The sequence below is a fragment of the Arachis ipaensis genome, chromosome B7 (genome assembly GCF_059453495.1).
Source record: "Arachis ipaensis isolate K30076 ecotype BB chromosome B7, ASM5945349v1, whole genome shotgun sequence".
In the NCBI taxonomy this organism is placed as follows: domain Eukaryota; kingdom Viridiplantae; phylum Streptophyta; class Magnoliopsida; order Fabales; family Fabaceae; genus Arachis; species Arachis ipaensis.
Genome location: NC_142442.1, coordinates 32,579,014 through 32,596,278, shown reverse-complemented (window position 1 = coordinate 32,596,278; position 17,265 = coordinate 32,579,014). Strand labels below are relative to the sequence as shown.

At 39.1% G+C, this 17,265-nt stretch overlaps 3 protein-coding genes across 7 annotated transcripts; 1 reads left to right on the top strand and 2 right to left on the bottom strand.

Annotated features, from left to right (window-relative positions):
• The first annotated feature begins 2,516 nt into the window (after positions 1 to 2,516).
• On the top strand, positions 2,517 to 7,451 carry LOC148550774 (uncharacterized). Its single transcript, XM_088494619.1, has 3 exons — positions 2,517 to 4,145; positions 4,249 to 6,762; positions 6,840 to 7,451. Exons 1-3 carry the CDS (start codon positions 2,517 to 2,519, stop codon positions 7,449 to 7,451), a joined length of 4,755 nt encoding a protein of 1,584 aa, XP_088350745.1.
• Positions 7,452 to 7,744: 293 nt separating this feature from the next.
• LOC148550773 (uncharacterized) lies at positions 7,745 to 9,552 on the bottom strand. Its single transcript, XM_088492495.1, has 3 exons — positions 9,540 to 9,552; positions 8,255 to 8,649; positions 7,745 to 8,185 (listed from the first exon to the last, which is right to left on the bottom strand). Exons 1-3 carry the CDS (start codon positions 9,550 to 9,552, stop codon positions 7,745 to 7,747), a joined length of 849 nt encoding a protein of 282 aa, XP_088348621.1.
• Positions 9,553 to 10,842: 1,290 nt separating this feature from the next.
• On the bottom strand, positions 10,843 to 17,053 carry LOC107609294 (Vacuolar iron transporter (VIT) family protein). 5 transcript variants are annotated; one of them, XM_016311185.3, is made up of 10 exons: positions 16,921 to 16,993; positions 16,061 to 16,501; positions 15,362 to 15,511; positions 14,476 to 15,054; positions 14,172 to 14,375; positions 13,511 to 13,765; positions 13,095 to 13,430; positions 12,718 to 12,972; positions 12,397 to 12,458; positions 10,843 to 11,650 (listed from the first exon to the last, which is right to left on the bottom strand). In XM_016311185.3, exons 2-10 carry the CDS (start codon positions 16,494 to 16,496, stop codon positions 11,195 to 11,197), a joined length of 2,733 nt encoding a protein of 910 aa, XP_016166671.1. In that variant the 5' UTR covers positions 16,497 to 16,501; positions 16,921 to 16,993; the 3' UTR covers positions 10,843 to 11,194. The 5 variants fall into 5 exon arrangements, with proteins under 5 accessions (XP_016166671.1, XP_088350049.1, XP_016166670.1 ...); XM_088493923.1 differs by lacking the exon at positions 15,362 to 15,511 and having other exon boundaries at positions 16,921 to 17,053; XM_016311184.3 differs by lacking the exon at positions 16,921 to 16,993 and having other exon boundaries at positions 13,095 to 13,433; positions 16,061 to 16,634.
• Between the last annotated feature and the right edge of the window lie 212 nt (positions 17,054 to 17,265).

Below are 17,265 nucleotides of genomic sequence, written 5' to 3'. Positions count from 1 at the left end.
TTTAAAATTTTCAACTCAGTTTTAAATTAGTCTTTCACTTTTTAAATGACCAAATGTATCGCTTACTAATTCAAAAGTTACCAAACATTTTAACATCACTTATGTATACAATTAAATGTCATGTGCACGGCTGCACGCTAACATTAACACACAAAAAGTTCGTCTCAAATTAGTGTCCAAAATTTGGTTAAAATACACAAATATTCATCATCATCATTTGTCTTGGTATATTCTTCGTTTTTTCTTTTCTGCTGTTTGTCATCTCATCTCTAAAGCTTGTCTTATTTGCTCATATGAGCCATATGGGTGGTAGTAATAAAAATCAAGAAAATTCAAATAAAAACTGTAGCAAAAGAAATTATAGCAATAAAGTTTGGCAAAATTAAAAGTTGAGTGGAAGAGAAGGCCATTAGCCATAACCTGCATATTGAATTTAAATTATATATAATGCAGGCCACAAAACTTCAATAAGGATTCAATTTGAGATGATAGTTGGAATCATTGTTTTGGGAAAAAAAATTATTTTGAAGCCATCGTTGGTATCGTATTGGTGATAATAGTTGGAATCATTATGTTGTACTTGGAATTGCGGGGCGACCATTGATGCTCTTCTTCTTCGCCATTACTTTATTTGAAGAAGAGTATGGAACACGATATGGTGTCGTTTTTTGCAATTGGGCCCTTCAACTTGAACGACATCCTTAAACAAACTGCCATCATCTTTGGCGACCTTCTCTCCGACGGCTGGCGGTGTTGCCCTTCTCTATTATTGTAGCAGCAAGTTCCACATCTGGGAGAGCCTTCGTTTTCGACGAAGGAGAGCTCCTGGTGCCACACTCACACCGGTGAGAAGTGGTGAACTGCGAAGGGAGACTCGAACCGGACCTTCAGAGGCGGAGAGTGGATACGATGAACAACCGCAGCAACATTACCGTCGCAGAGCAGAGAAGCAGACCTCGATCCAATCAGGAAGTCATCGGACGGGCTCGTGAAGTGCAAGCGAGGCGCAGCAGTTGTAGAAGGGAGAGCTGTCAAATTACAGCGAAGCATGTGACGACGAAGTTTATTATTTATTTTAGGAGTACTCTTGAGAACATATAAATAGAAGTACTTTTGAGAAATAAAAAATTATTTTTGTTTGTTTTATTTATTTTAGACATATATTTTATATTTATCTCTTAAATATATATATAATTTATTTTTATATTTAAAAATTTTAATATTAATTTTTTATTTAAAATATTATTTTTACATTATTTTTTAAACTGATATATTAGTCTTTTTTTTTTAAGATAATACAAAAAATAATTTTTTATAAAAATAATTTGTTTAATTATTAAGTAAATAATGAAGTATTAATAAATTAAAATTTAAAAGAATAAAAATATTATAAAAAATATTTGTAAGAAAATTGGATTTTATCATTTTAAACTTGTGTTATTAATTTTAACTATTTATTTAATTTTTGTATGATAAAAGATATATTTACTTGTTTAAAATACAAATTTTATTATTATATTTATATGTTTCTGATTTTAATTATACTTTTAATTAGTCTGAATAGATTTTATTTTATTATATTATACGAGTATATGTTCCATCATGTAATTAAATAAAAATATATTTTTTTAATAAAAAATTTAATAACCAAACTAACCATTAATTATGTTGACAAGGAGTGATCGATTGCGGAAAGAAGGATCGAGTGAGAGGATAGGAGATAGCGATAAAGTCAGCACTGACTATATTGGGAAGGACGGCAAAATTACGCACGACGACAATTTAACGACATCGTTAAGAAATGATCACGACGACATTGCGCTTCTTGTCACGACAGCGACGACGATGTTTGGAAGGACGGAAGCTACGCGATGAAGAAAGAATGGAGGAGTTGAAATGTGCTTCAATTAACGGAACGAAGTGAGGTTTTGATATTTTAAGAAATTATATCATTATTATCTCAAATAATAAATTACAAAATAATCTATGGTTAAGATGATGGCCAATTAAAATTTGACACATTATAAAAAGTGTACCTAACCGATATCCTCGGCAATATCTCCCATTATCTTCGGCAACCAAAACTGCATAACCGAGAATAAATCCAGTAATTCAAATGAGGCCGAGATCTGGGGATAACGTAACTTCCAACTCAAACCGTACTCAGGGCACAGCCTATTTAATCAGGCGAACTTAACTCGCCTAGGGGGGAACACAATCTCTCTACCTACTATTTTATTCTTCACCCCTTATCTTCTTAAACGTTATTTTTTGTGAGCTTATTATTCTGGCAACTGACTTGAGCGTCGGAGTCCTTTTTTGCAGGGTCCACGCCGAGGCTAAGGTTCACAGGAGAGCGCTTCCGAGTCGTATCTCAGTCGTTACACCGATCATACCTCGGAGGCATATTCTGGACGGAACAATTGGCGCCCACCGTGGGGCCCGATTTTTTCTTCACTTTAGAATATAACCCACACATACCTTGTGCTCTACCTTATTTTTTCAGGAACTAAAGCATGACGGACCAATCGGGCACCCATCAACAAGCTGGTCTCGACCTCGTCGCTGCGAACGCGGCACTACTGGCAGAGAATCAGCGAATGGCCGAACTATTGGCGACCTTGCAAAACAAAGGTGAAAGGAAAAATGTCGACAAGGAAGTGAACACTGATCAGCAAAACGAACACCAGTCAGAATCCAATGACAAAACAGAGGTGAAAACCCCGAAGACTGGAAGGAGACGAGCTAACCCCTTCTCTGAGGAAATCATGAGTTTCAAAATGCCTCAGAACTTCACGCTTCCTATGACACTGGTACCTTACAAAGGGATCGGAGATCCTAAGATTCATGTGACCAAATTTGAGTCCATGATGTTCCTCAATAGTGATTCCGATCCCATATTATGTCGTTCTTTCCCCACTTTTTTAGACGGTGCTGCGCTGTTGTGGTTTTCCAATTTGCCTGCAGGGTCAATAACAAGTTTCGACGACTTCTCCAAACTCTTCATCAATCAGTTCGCGGCTTCCAAGATTTATGTAAGAGACTCAGACTATCTCAGTACCATCAGACAAGGACCGCACGAGAGCCTGCGGGACTATATGACTCGCTTCACAACGGCAGCCATGGAGATCCCCGACCTTAACCCAGAAGTTCAATTACACGCCATAAAGAGTGGCCTGCGCCCAGGAAAATTTCAAAAAGCAATTGCGGTTGCAAAGCCGAGAACACTAGAGGAGTTTCGGAAGAAAGCGACTGGACAAATCGAGATAGAGGAACTACGAGAAACTCGGAAGGGTGAGAGGCAGCCGAACAAAAGAGACGAAGATAGGACAAACACCAGAGATTCAAAGAAGCCCTTCAGGCTGACACCCAAATACGACTCCTACACCAGATTCAACACCAAGAGGGAAGACATCATTAAGGAGATACTACATAACAAGTTGATAAAACCGCCGAGTAGAGCCGGCTCATATCAGGACCAGCGCTATGTGGACAAGTCCAAATACTGCGCTTTCCACCAGAAGTTCGGCCACACAACCGACGAATGCGTGGTCGCAAAGGACCTCCTGGAAAGACTAGCGAGACAGGGACACCTAGACAAATACATCAGCGGCAAAGCAAGGGGTACCTCCGACGACCCTGATAATCAGCACCAGGAGCGAAAGCAGCCGACCTTGGATAAAACCAGAACCCTACCCCCACCAACGAGGGGGGTCATCAACTGCATCTCTGGGGGGTTCGCAAGTGGAGGCAACACTAGTTCGGCGCGAAAACGACGATACAGGGATATGCTAACACTGCAGCGAACGACCGAGATATCGACGGCCAATCCGAATATACCTAACATATATTTCAAACAAACAGACTGTCAAACCCACTCCGATAATCTGGATGACCCCGTCGTAATCTCTATCCAAGCAGGGGACCTCCTCGTTAGAAAAGCCCTCCTCGACCCCGGCAGTAGCGCCGACGTCCTTTTTTATTCAACCTTCAAGAAAATGAAACTCAGCGAGCGATCCCTTCTACCCTCTTCAGGAGAGCTGGTCGGATTCTCAGGGGAACGAGTGTCAATCCTCGGCAGCATCTGGTTAAAGACGACCTTAGGCGAACATCCAATGAGCAAAACTAAGGACGTGCAGTTCCTCGTAGTAGATTGCATTAGCCCATACAATATTATTTTGGGTAGACCCTTTTTAAACTTTTTTTTGCGCCATCGTTTCCACACTGCACCTATGTGTCAAATTTCAGGTACAGGAGGAGCAGATAGCCACCATACACTCCGACCACATTGAAGCTCGTCGATGTTACAATGAGAGCTTAAAGATCAGGACAGATACCCGACCAAACCCCGAACCAACCAAAGGCACATACAACATTGCCAACATATCGGGCGTTGCCGAGCTCGATCCACGAGGAGATCTCCATGACAAACCAACACCAACAGACGAACTAGAAAAGGTACAATTAGATAACAATGTTAACCATTACACTCACATCAGTTCTTCCCTCCTTTCAGGAACAAAACAAAAGATAACAAGCCTACTCCGGCGAAATGCCGACCTGTTCGCTTGGACACCAGCAGATATGCCCGGCATAGATCCAAACCTCATCTGCCACAAGCTGCAAATCAATCCGAATGCACGACCCGTCTCCCAGAAGAAAAGAAACATGGGAGACGAGAAGCGTGCAGCATGCCTTGAGGAAACACAGAAGCTCCTCCAAGCAGGATTCATAAAAGAGCTCCGATTCACTACATGGTTATCAAACGTAGTTATGGTAAGAAAGGCCTCAGGTAAGTGGCGCATGTGTGTAGATTTCACTAACCTAAATAAAGCATGCCCCAAGGATGCCTATCCACTCCCATGCATAGATAAATTGGTAGACAATGCATCAGGATATCCTATTTTAAGTTTTTTAGATGCATATTCTGGTTACAATCAAATATTAATGCATCCAAAAGATAAGGATAAAACAGCTTTCATAACTGAACTAGGAAATTACTGTTATACTGTTATGCCTTTTGGCCTCAAGAATGCAGGGGCTACCTATCAACGCCTCATGGACAAAGTCTTCAGCAAACAAATAGGGAGAAATCTAGAGGTATATGTTGACGACATGGTCGTCAAAACCCAAAAAGAAACCACCCATGATACCGACCTAGAAGAAGTGTTCGGCCAGCTGAGGAAACATAACATGCGACTCAACCCGGACAAGTGCGCTTTCGGGGTGAAGGGTGGAAAGTTCCTAGGCTTCATGCTGACGTCAAGAGGCATCGAGGCAAACCCGGAGAAGTGTGAAGCGATCATTAACATGAGACCTCCCCGAACAATAAAGGAAGTCCAGATACTAAATGGAAGGCTGGCCGCACTCTCCCGATTCCTACCAAATGTATCAACACATTCCCAACATTTCTTCAACATACTGAAGAAACAAACAAAGTTCAACTGGAACACGGAGTGTGAAACTGCTTTTCAGAAATTAAAGGCCATAATCTCGTCCCCTCCGACCTTACAAAAGCCAAATCGCAAAAAGCCACTACTGTTATACTTGTCAGTCTCACCAAAAGCCATCAGTTCAGTACTCGTCACGGAGATAGAGGATAAGCAGGAACCAGTCTACTTCGTCAGTAAAACATTGCAAAATGCCGAGCTCAGATATCCACCAATGGAGAAGCTGGCATATGCACTTATACTCACAGCAAGAAGATTAAGACAGTACTTCCAGAGCAACAAGGTCATCGTCAGAACAAATCAACCCTTGCGACAAATTCTCACTCGACCCGAGGTCTCAGGACGACTAACCAAATGGTCTATAGAATTATCTGAATTTGACATAGTATACGAGCCGAGGACAACGTTGAAGGCACAGTTTTTAGCAGATTTTGTAGCCGAGTTAACAGACCAGGAGGATCACGCACACACATGGGAGCTCTATGTAGATGGAGCCTCAAACTCAGAAGGATCGGGAGCAGGAGTATACTTGACAAACAGCTCGGACCTCCAAACAGAGCAGTCAATCAAATTCTTATTTCAAACAAGCAACAATCAAGCCGAGTACGAAGCCCTACTAGCCGGCCTCCAACTCGCACAATCCCTAAACATAACACACCTACAAATATACTGCGACTCACAACTGGTGGTACAACAGGTAACCGGGAACTTTCAGGTAAAAGACCAACTGCTAGAAAAATATCACGCGTTGGTAAGGGAACTCATATCTCATTTTACTTCCATACAAATCACACACATAGCTCGGGAACAAAACACCCGAGCAGATGCTTTATCAAAACTAGCAACAACCAGGAAAAATATGCACGATTCCGTCATATCTCAGCTAACCCTTGCAGAACCAAGTTTTGGCAAAACAATCTTTTCTATCACACAGGAACAAGACTGGCGAACACCATACAAGCAATTTCTACAAACAGGAACCATACCAACAACCATAAAAGACGAACGAACCTTTAAAAGGCGAGCAGCATCTTTCACACTGATTGGAACCGAGTTATACAAAAGAGGATTCTCCCAACCACTACTGAGATGTCTAAGCACGGACGAAGCTAAGCTGGCCATGGATGAAACCCATGAAGGAGTGTGCGGCAACCATATAGGTGGGATCAGCCTGGCATCGAAAGTCGCCAGAGCAGGCTATTATTGGCCAACAATGAAGAACGATTGTGTCGAAAAAGTGAAAAGATGTGACAGATGCCAAAAGCATGGACCATTAACTCACAACCCAGCCGAGAACCTGCACACCTCGGAGGTAAGCTGGCCGTTTTATAAATGGGGACTTGACATTCTTGGCCCATTCCCCAAAGCTCCAGGACAGGATTTTTGCAGGGTTTCGAGATCAAGCATCATTTCTCATCAGTAGAACACCCACAAACAAACGGACTTGCCGAAGCAGCTAATAAGATAATTCTTATGGCACTCAAGAAAAAACTCGGCGAAGCCAAAGGAGAATGGGCAGAGCTGATCCCAGAAATACTATGGGGTTACAACACAACAACACAAACAACCACCAAGGAAACACCTTACCGACTCGTTTATGGCACCGACGCAATGATTCCAGTCGAGGTCGCCCTAACATCGGCAAGAACAACAACAACAACCTCGGCAACAAACAATGATAAGGCCAGAAAAATGGAGCTAGACACAATAGAGGAAGACAGACACAAGGCCGAGATAAGACACAAGGCAATGCAAAGCATAATAAGAAAGAAATACAACAAGAAAGTCAAACTCAGGTCCTTCGTAGAACAGGACCTCGTCCTAAGACGAACAGAGGAGGCGAGGAAACCACAAACACATGGAAAGCTCGCCGCAACATGGGAAGGTCCTTACAGAATAACAAGAGTGCTCGGCAAAGGAGCATACAAACTTCAAACACTACAAGGGAACGACGTCCCTGGAATATGGAATGTATCATCTCTTCGATCATATTTTTCATAAACAGATATGGAAACGGGGAGACACTCTTTTTCCTACTCACAAGGTTTTTTCCCGAAAACAAGGGTTTTTTCTTGGAGAGGTTTTAATGAGGTCCCCCACCCCATATCATTCATGTACTATAATAGTCAAACACATGTTTCCTAATCAGAATATCAACATTATCATAAATACCACGCTAAAAGTGTCAATCCCAAAACAATGTGCGCACATCTACAATCAAAATACCAAACCCCTTAAGCGGGTACAAAATACCTACCTCAAAATTCAACAAAATAAATTACAAAAGCAGTTTTCTAGTCTGCTCCTTTCTCCACCGACTCACTATCACCCTGATTCTCAGGCAGAGTACCATCATCCACCAAACGACCATCACTCACAATTTTTGTCACGTCCAATAAATTCACATCAGCATCCGGGGCGACGACACCAATCTGAGCAACCGCCCGATCAAAACCCAGAGTAAAAGCAGTCAAAACCTCCTCTTCAAGCTCGGCAACTCTCGCCTTCAACCCCACAAGCTCGGCAACATTCGCCTCTAAATCACCCTTCAGCTTAACAACTTCGACTTCAGATGCCTTCTTCACATTCCTTACCTCAGCCCTTAACTTCTCAATCCTCGAGTCCCTCTCCTGCAACGAATCTTTAAGCTTCTTCACAGCAGCCAGATTATCTGCATCCAATATGGCATCTAGTTCAGAGGTACGGCCAATCGACAGCAAACGAGCACCCATAACCTACAACAATAGATCTAATCAACCAATACTCAAAAACACTAAAACGGACAAGCTAAGATAAAGTCAAACCTGCAGATAACGTGCGACTCCTATCTTCCCAGCATCATGGATCGTCTTCACATCAGCATCAACCTGCGCGAACTCATCAGCCACCGCCATGAAGGGAAATGAGGCCGACCATATCGAATTATTCGGGCCATCCTTATAACCATGAAGGACAAGTTGGCTCTGGTAGGAAGCCTCAATCTCCTCCGCCGTAAACACAGCGTTATCTTCCTTTGCCCCAGTCAGATCAACCACCTTTGCAGCCCCTCCACCCCTCTTTCTCTTAAGAGGAGCTTCCTGACCAACAGAACCCCCACCCTCTTTTCCTACATTCGTCGACGAACCTTCCTTTTCCTTCTTCCTAGCCTTCGAAACGAAAGCCTTCAAATTAGCAGTAGTTAGGGTTGAAGCCTTTTCACCTGACAAAAACAAACCAAACCAAATCAAATAAACTGCTGAAAATATTATACACGGCTAACTTTTACAAAAGACATACCCAAATATTCTTCTAACGCCTCCCTATCCCCCTCAAGCCTCAGTAGAGACTGAATAGACAACAGCTCGAAAGATGACATGGCAGACATCAGGAAACCAATGACATAGTCCTCACTTTTTACCCTCTCCTCACACTCTAAAACTTGCCGAGGCTCAGGGGACCAGTAAATCGGAAATCTTTCTTCCATCATAGCATCAAGATAAAACGGATAGCACTCCTCACATATCTGAACTTTCACAAAAAACTCTTTAAAGTCTTTAAAAGAAGACTTGTACAAACTGAAGATAGCCCGTCCAGGGTGACTACTCAAGTTCACCCAACCTCCCTTCCAAACACCTTTCGCTTGAAATAGCGAAAAGAAAACCCCCAGAGACGGATAACACCCTAGATACTCCATCAGACATTCAAATGCACGGACAAATGCCCACGAATTAGGGTGGAGCTGTGTGGGAGCGCAATTGAGCAATGATAATATGCCACATTCGAAGTCAGTAAAGGGAAAGCGAACACCTAATTCCGTCAACAAACAGGTATACATGTAAAAGTACGACCAATCACTCCTCTTCTCACACACCCTATCACTCTTCTCGCAGGGCAAGAACCTAACCCTCAAGCTATCCCCACCCCTAACCCACCGCGCATTATTCAACTGAGACAACATATCATAACCACTGAAAACTGAAGCCCGGGCCTTGACATCACTGTCAACCCAGCCGTAAGGATCATTTTCATCAACCTCAACCCCCTTCTTACCCATGCCAACAAACTGCCAACAGTAACGCTACAGACAAAAGAAAGACGAAAAGAAGTTACCTTTCTTACTCATGTTGACACTCAAAAGCCAAACTTGCAGGAGCCTAACGGATACGGAGACAAGGAGTTACTTCGACACGTTACTCCACGTAACCTTCCCACTTCCCCATTAAACATAACTGGCGTTTCCCAAACTTCCCGCCTTCAACAAAAAATAAATACAAAAAAAAATACAAAACATAAAGCCCATTCACTCAGGCCCAAAGCAACTTAGCATGAGCAACACATTAAGCTTGGGGGCTACCCAGGCAATACATCTACACAAAAAACACCAACATTGCCGAGGATATAGAAAAGCCCAACATGTTCCTCATGCCGAGCTTGGGGGCTGTGTACCTAACCGATATCCTCGGCAATATCTCCCATTATCTTCGGCAACCAAAACTGCATAACCGAGAATAAATCCAGTAATTCAAATGAGGCCGAGATCTGGGGATAACGTAACTTCCAACTCAAACCGTACTCAGGGCACAGCCTATTTAATCAGGCGAACTTAACTTGCCTAGGGGGGAACACAATCTCTCTACCTACTATTTTATTCTTCACCCCTTATCTTCTTAAACGTTATTTTTTGTGAGCTTATTATTCTGGCAACTGACTTGAGCGTCGGAGTCCTTTTTTGCAGGGTCCACGCCGAGGCTAAGGTTCACAGGAGAGCGCTTCCGAGTCGTATCTCAGTCGTTACACCGATCATACCTCGGAGGCATATTCTGAACGGAACAAAAAGTAACTTACATGTTATTTTAGAAGAAGTTGGGTAGAATTCACCAAAATATATTTGATCATTTTAAAAAGTAAAAAATTAATCTGAATTAGTTGAAAATTTTAAAAATTATTTCGAACATTATCTCTTAAATTATTTTATACAAGTAAATTGTCCTCCAAAATGGTGAACATTAATATAAGAAAGGGGTAGTGTGTTGGACTCTTCGTTAGTTAGTTATCTTTTGTTGATAGTGATTTTATTATTTTAGTGATAACTTTTCTTATTGTATTGCTCGGATAAATTAGGCATGAATAAATCAACGACAGGCTTTGTTTATTGAAATTTGAATGATCTAAATTGAATTTTTGTTTATTCCCTTTCTGTTTAATCTTCAATTAAATATGATTATAATAGAAATAAATTTTAGCCTCATGTTTATCCATTTTTTAATCACATAACCTATGCGGAAATATCCTGTTCAAAGTTAAAGATTTTAATATTTTCATTTACAATATTAGTAATCAAATAATATTCAAAAACCCTGTGCCATTACAAGTTAAAGCTAACAAGGTAATGCATACATTGCGATAATGAATATGGAGAACAAAGATGTTATTGAATTCTCTTAATATAAATCCAAGACATGAAAACAAAATTGTTTGAACTTTGATATGTTACCCCTTAACACAGGCAATTTATTCCTAACTATTTCCTTTTAGAGAACACATGTTTTGAAGATTCGGTAATGTTAGAGAGAGAAAAAAAAAACAGGCAGAACTTACTTTATTTAGTATTCATTAATTGTCACTATAATTTATGAATACTAAATAAGGCAAATTATGCTGTTTTTGGCTGATTTTCTTTGGTTATCAAACATTTTTGTTGAAGATCTCCCGGGAGAAAAATACTCAAGTAACTCTCAAAAATGTTCCAACTTCTTCCCAGTGCTTCAGTAAGACATCCATGCTGTTTTAGTACCTGAATTTGATATGGCAATTGCAAAACCTGAATCTGAGTGAGTGAGTTTCTCCAAGAGATCCTGGACTAGGTTGCCTACTATGTAAGAAACCCCTGAGGCCACAAGCGCCATAGTAACATAGTATGATGCAGTTTTAATGTAGGCTTTTGGTTGTGGTTTGGTGTAAACTTTGCCAATGGCAAGAAGAGTGACGCATAGAAGCGAAGCGGTTACAACTGCCGCGAGCTTCACTTCAGTATAGTAGTTCTTGTTGATCAAGACACCGTAGACGATGATGGGGACAGAACCAAAGATTAGGAATGATAGAACAGCCACTACAACATGAAGCAAGAAGTTTGATCTACGTCCGAGTAGTTCTTGATATTGATCGTTTATCTCCATTTGGTTTGTTCCGGATCCGGAGTGATCATCTTTCAATTCCCAAAGCTGAGGACAAGAATAAATTATAAATTATTGGTTAAGTGGATGGAAATAGAATAGGATTGAAAATCCAAAGCCAAGACATGACATCATGGTTTGAAGTAGCATTAGATTAAGGTGAACACTCACATGTAGTGTAGCTGTCTTCATGTGAAGTTCATAGTTGAGAGCAGTTAGATATAATTTAGTTACACTTGTCAAATCATCTAACCATTTTCAAATATCAACTTCACATGGAGACAACTTCATGCGAGTTTCCACCTTAGAATAATCAAAGATTAATTACGTGATATATGTCATGAACCACCACTTCTTTAAAAAAAAAGTTAGTCTCTCGGGTAGAGAGGCATACAACTGATCTTACATCTAAAACTTCCTCTTAAGACCAAGTCTTTTTTTAGATTTTAAGTGCTGAATTCAATTCATATCATAACAGTATTGTTGGGAACCAACACTTACCAACAACTTAGGTTTTTGGGAGAGACAATACATATATCAAGGAAAGAAGAATTGCAGAACATGCTATACATACTACTTCTAACACATAATTTCAACTACCAGATCATATATGGTGCAGAACTTTTTACTTTATTTATTTTCTTTTTTTTTTTCTGATGAAATGTGGTGCAAAGATACTAATTAGACAATAAAAAAGTAATTGTTGACGATGGCTAACGAAATTTAATGTCAGGATTATGAAAAGAGAGAGAGAAAGAGCACGGAAGCATGTAAATTTTATTAAGGCCACTTACATTGTTACCAAGGATGACAAGTCCACCAACCAGATTTGCCAATCCCAGTGCAATGATATTCACTGCAACATACACAAAAATTAACTAAATCCATCAGCTTTCAGAATGTGAAGTAAAAAATCACAAATTTGCATTAACCTTCATAAGTGTGGATAGTAATAATCCTAGCAGTTCAGCTAACCTTATATATTTTTTTCTGTTTCTTTTCTAAGAAGAACAAGCTTTAATTCCTATACAAATCTCTATTAATCTATTCCAAAATACTAAAGTATTAACTGATCTTCACTCTTGAAAAGGGAAGGTTCGGAGGCGATCACTTACACGGGGCAGTACCAGAACCAACTGCAGATGTCACAATTCCAAGACTAATTATTGATTCAACTAAACCACCATACACAATACTTTTGAGTATTTCCCATTCTTTTGGTTCACTAATTTCAGCCATTTCTTGTTCACCAAGGCTTGTGGTATGCGAGTCAGCAATAATCGCAGCTTCAACTGGAGCATGATCTTCTGTCCAAGATGTTGTGAATTCAACTGCTTCTTGGTCAACAACTACTATCACATCACCACCACCTGTACCATAATAATAACAATTATGGTAAGCAAAACTGTAAGAGTTCTTGTAGGAAACTCCAATAAGCAAGAAACATTTGAAATTGATGACTAACCAATGATAATGTATTTCATGTACATACCCTTATTATTTTCTTTCCCATTTAATATAGGATCTTGTTTTGATGGAATTATAGCATCAATTGCAGAACCTTGATTGTAACTAGCTACATCACTGGCAATCGATTGACCCAGTGCTTGTGTTCCTTGCCTCGGAGAAGAATAACTAGCTACTTCTCTTGGTGACTTATCCAGCAATGGAGTCAACAATGTTGTAGGATCTGGAAATTTAGGCTTCCCATCATAAGAATTCAGAATGGAATCTTTAGCTGGTTCTCTACCATTAAGATGTATTTCAGTAGCAGCTGCTGCTACCGAAACACTATCATGTTCCGAAAAGCTCACTGGCAATGTACTATCTGCTTCAGAGTTATTAAGTGAAGTGAGCATCACTACATTGAATAAGGAATGAAGTAACAGAATTAACAATATAGTATACCAGATTCTACAGATGACAAATCATTCTGAAACAATGAATCAATCAATTTTTTATCAGTCGATTGCTCGTTCCTTGATACAGTATTGGACTTGATGCTATTTTCAGTCCACGGTTCAGTTTTCGCAGCTGAAGCTGTATCCGCAACCGGAGCTTCTGGAAGACCATTTACAGAGGAAGTTTGTATATTGGAAGTAGCCGGCGTTGAGTGATGCTGCTCGGTGCGAGTAGTTCTAGAATGTTCAATGGAAGCATCACCTTCAAATGCATAAAAAATGCAAGCAATTTAATTGAAGTAAGAAAGAATTATTATTTTTTCTTTTTCAAAATAAATATCAGTCTTGAGTGAAAACACTGCAAGCTAAGTGCACAAATTTATAGTATCTCTCGGTAGAAATATAAGAGTTTCTGATAAGAGTGAAGCAAAAGGAAATTAAATCACAAGGAGAACAGATAATTCTAGGTTTTATACTATGCTTAATGAAACAATGTCATATCTGTACAAGTCTGAATAGTAAATGTGTGTAGAAATTGTCTCATTCAATGTTATTCATGTGTCAGTGTAAAAGTTTCTTTAAGAATCATAGTGACCAAAACCTGTAGCTGCAGATCTCAAATAAGAACTGAAATATAATTAAAAAAGATGAATGAAAGCCTTGCTTACTAGTTATTTTCCCTTTATTTGGGGTAAATAGAGAGAATAGCCAATTTGATTTGGAGCTTGTTGACACATTTGAAGAATTTTGTGAATTGGATGCAGGTATACTCGAAAGATTTTGCGACTCAGACGAAGGTATACTCGAAGAATTTTGGGGAGTAACATGCTCGCGGGCGCTACCAACATTGCGGAACAGATTGAAGCATCTTCCTGTGAATGACATCATTAACTTCACATAGATGATAGGCTTATAATCATCACATATCATGCAAGATATTAAAAGACCACACTTAAAATGAACATATGTCACCACTAGGAATGAAGAAACTGAAGCATGATAAACATCTAAACACTTCTGGTTCTCTGTCACCATTATAATCATCATCAGGTTGCTCTTCACTAACAATTTCAGTTGTTGCATTTGGTTGATCTCCTTGGTTGACTTCTTGTGCAACACTTTCGACCGGCTTAGAGCTAACTGTATCGACCAACTTATGACACTCTGCCTTGTTTTCTAAATTAGGAACAGTCCTTTTCCTTTTCTTGAGGATAACCCTTTTAGTAATGCAAGAATGGCAATTAGGACAAAACAAGTCATGTGTCTCTTGTTTTTCCAATACAGCTTCAACATCATAATCTTTCAGTTGGTCAATTTCTTCTTTGATCTTAGGATCTTCCTTTTCATTAGTTTCTTTATCATCAAATTTTGTGACATATGTTGCTTGTGATTCAGATGAACTGGTAGGGACTTTGTCATCCGCAGTTTTTGTGTATCCATTGTTGACTTCACTGGATATACCATTGGGAATGACTGCATCTTCTTCCACATGATTTGTTGGAAGAACTAGTCCAGCATGGTCACCGTTTTGAGATCCATTAACTTCATTACCTGCAATTTGCAACAGTTTTAGACTAAAATTTAAACTGAATTGTTAAAAAACATACAAAAGTACCAAATGACAAAAGTCAACAACATGTCTAAGAAACTAAAACAATGTCAAAATTTGCATTTTCAGGACATTCTAACAACAACAAAGGTTTCAAGGAAACAAAGAACTGAAACTCCTATCATGTCATTCAGCGAAATATGGATAGACGTCGCTTCAAGGTCCCGGCAAGTCGATACAGAGAATCTATCTTAATATGGCATCGAGAACTGCTAACTGTGTACTCTACATATCTTGCCAGCTACTGACCTTTAGTTTCACAATCAAAACATAGTCCATGTCCAGTCAAAGTTTTGAGATTCATCAGCAAGTCAGGGTACTCATTAAGGTTGGAAATAGGCACAGTCCAAGGACTGTCGAACCACTTGGTCCATGTACAGTGGTGGCATTTCCACATTCCTTCATCCATGAAAAATTGATGAAATATACACTACAAGTCAAGAGAGGGAAAAAAAAAAACATCGCCAGATGTTTGATAAAGAAAATGATTTTAGACCCAAGAGATGCCATAGGCTGAAAATCTGTCATATTATTTGGCTAATTCAGCATATTTTTCTATATTCTAGATGTCCTTATTTACAAGTAAAGAAAAATTGAGATTTTACCTGAAATCGAAATCGTAAGTTAGTATGTAAAATAGAAATTGTAACAAGATTTAAATCATAAAATTGTCAAACTTAGTACAAATTTTGTAAAATCGATTGACTCATTTAAAATCGTAATATCAGAAGATTTTAAGAGTTAAATCGAGATTCTAGCTACTAGGTTTAGAACACCAATATGAATTGCGTTTCTCTAATCAACTTCCCCAGTTAGAAAACAATTAGAACTTCAGATCAATGAAACTAGGACTAATGTTTATTGCTATTAACACACTGAAAATATGAACTCAATACAACAGTGTTTCTCTGGGAATAACTGATGTTACAGTTACAGGAATTATAGTACCTTGTTGTTTGTCAAAGTAAACACTGTTAATTTTGTGGGATCCAGAATCACCATTTGTTGCAGCAGCAGGAACTCCTACAATTTCAGCAACTATCCCAAGCCCAACAGCTTCAGAATCTGCTTCATCATTCTTCAAATGATTTCCATTCTCACCATCTTCTTCTTGTTCCTCTTCTTTATGAATATGAGATCCATCTGTGCCATTGACCACAGATAAGACCCCATTACTGTGCTCAACACCATTGCCACCACCATTAGAATAAGAAGAAAATGATGAGATATCCTTGCTCTTTGGAAAGAACTTTCGTCTCTCCAAACCACCATCTTCTTCTTCTTCTTCTTCTTCTTCTTCTTCCAATTCTTCAACTTCTGCTACTACTTCTGGTTCTTGTTGTTTATGTTCATGCTGTGTACAATGATGCTGCTCGTGTTCCATTGATTCTGACAGGACCAGAAAGTTAAGAGACACAAAAACAATGACAAGGTTTTATCTTTTGGGAGATGCAAAAGTAGGTTTTGTTATGTGGGGCTTATTTATGCTTCTTTGTTCTTAATTTCTTATCATTGATTGATAATTGAAACTTATAGATATCCAATACAACGCATTTAAATCACTACACCAACCCCACCAACTTTGGAAGATTGTGACTTTCTCCTCAAAATGGCCTATCAAAGACAATTTATGATGGAGAAAAAACTTGTGCTTAAAATTGATTGGTTCATATGATTAAAAAATCCTTTTTTTTTGGGGGGGGGCTGAAAATGATCATACAGTACTAATATAATATATGTTGTATTGGTTATTTGATTAAATTAAAGTAGTAATAAAAAATGATAGGTCTGAATTCTGAAAGATGTACCTTGGGAATCTGAACAGTGTGTAATATTCTGTGTGTCTGAAATGGAGATGAAAGCGACCAGTTTGGATCTCTCCCTGTACTTATAATAGAACATTGCAAAGTAAAGCAAAATAAAGTTCAGTTCAGTAAGATGGAAAGAATTTTCTGAATAATGGAAAAGAATCTGAAAGAAAGACACAATAATTGGTCCCATAGTCCCTGTTTTTTTTTTTTTAGGAGGAAAATAGTTTGTTAACGAAGTTGCTTTTTAGTATCTACAACTAAGCTACATGTATAATATATCTTATTCTTGCTCAAAAATATTATTCGTACATTAAAATTAATTATTAAAATTAGTTATTAATA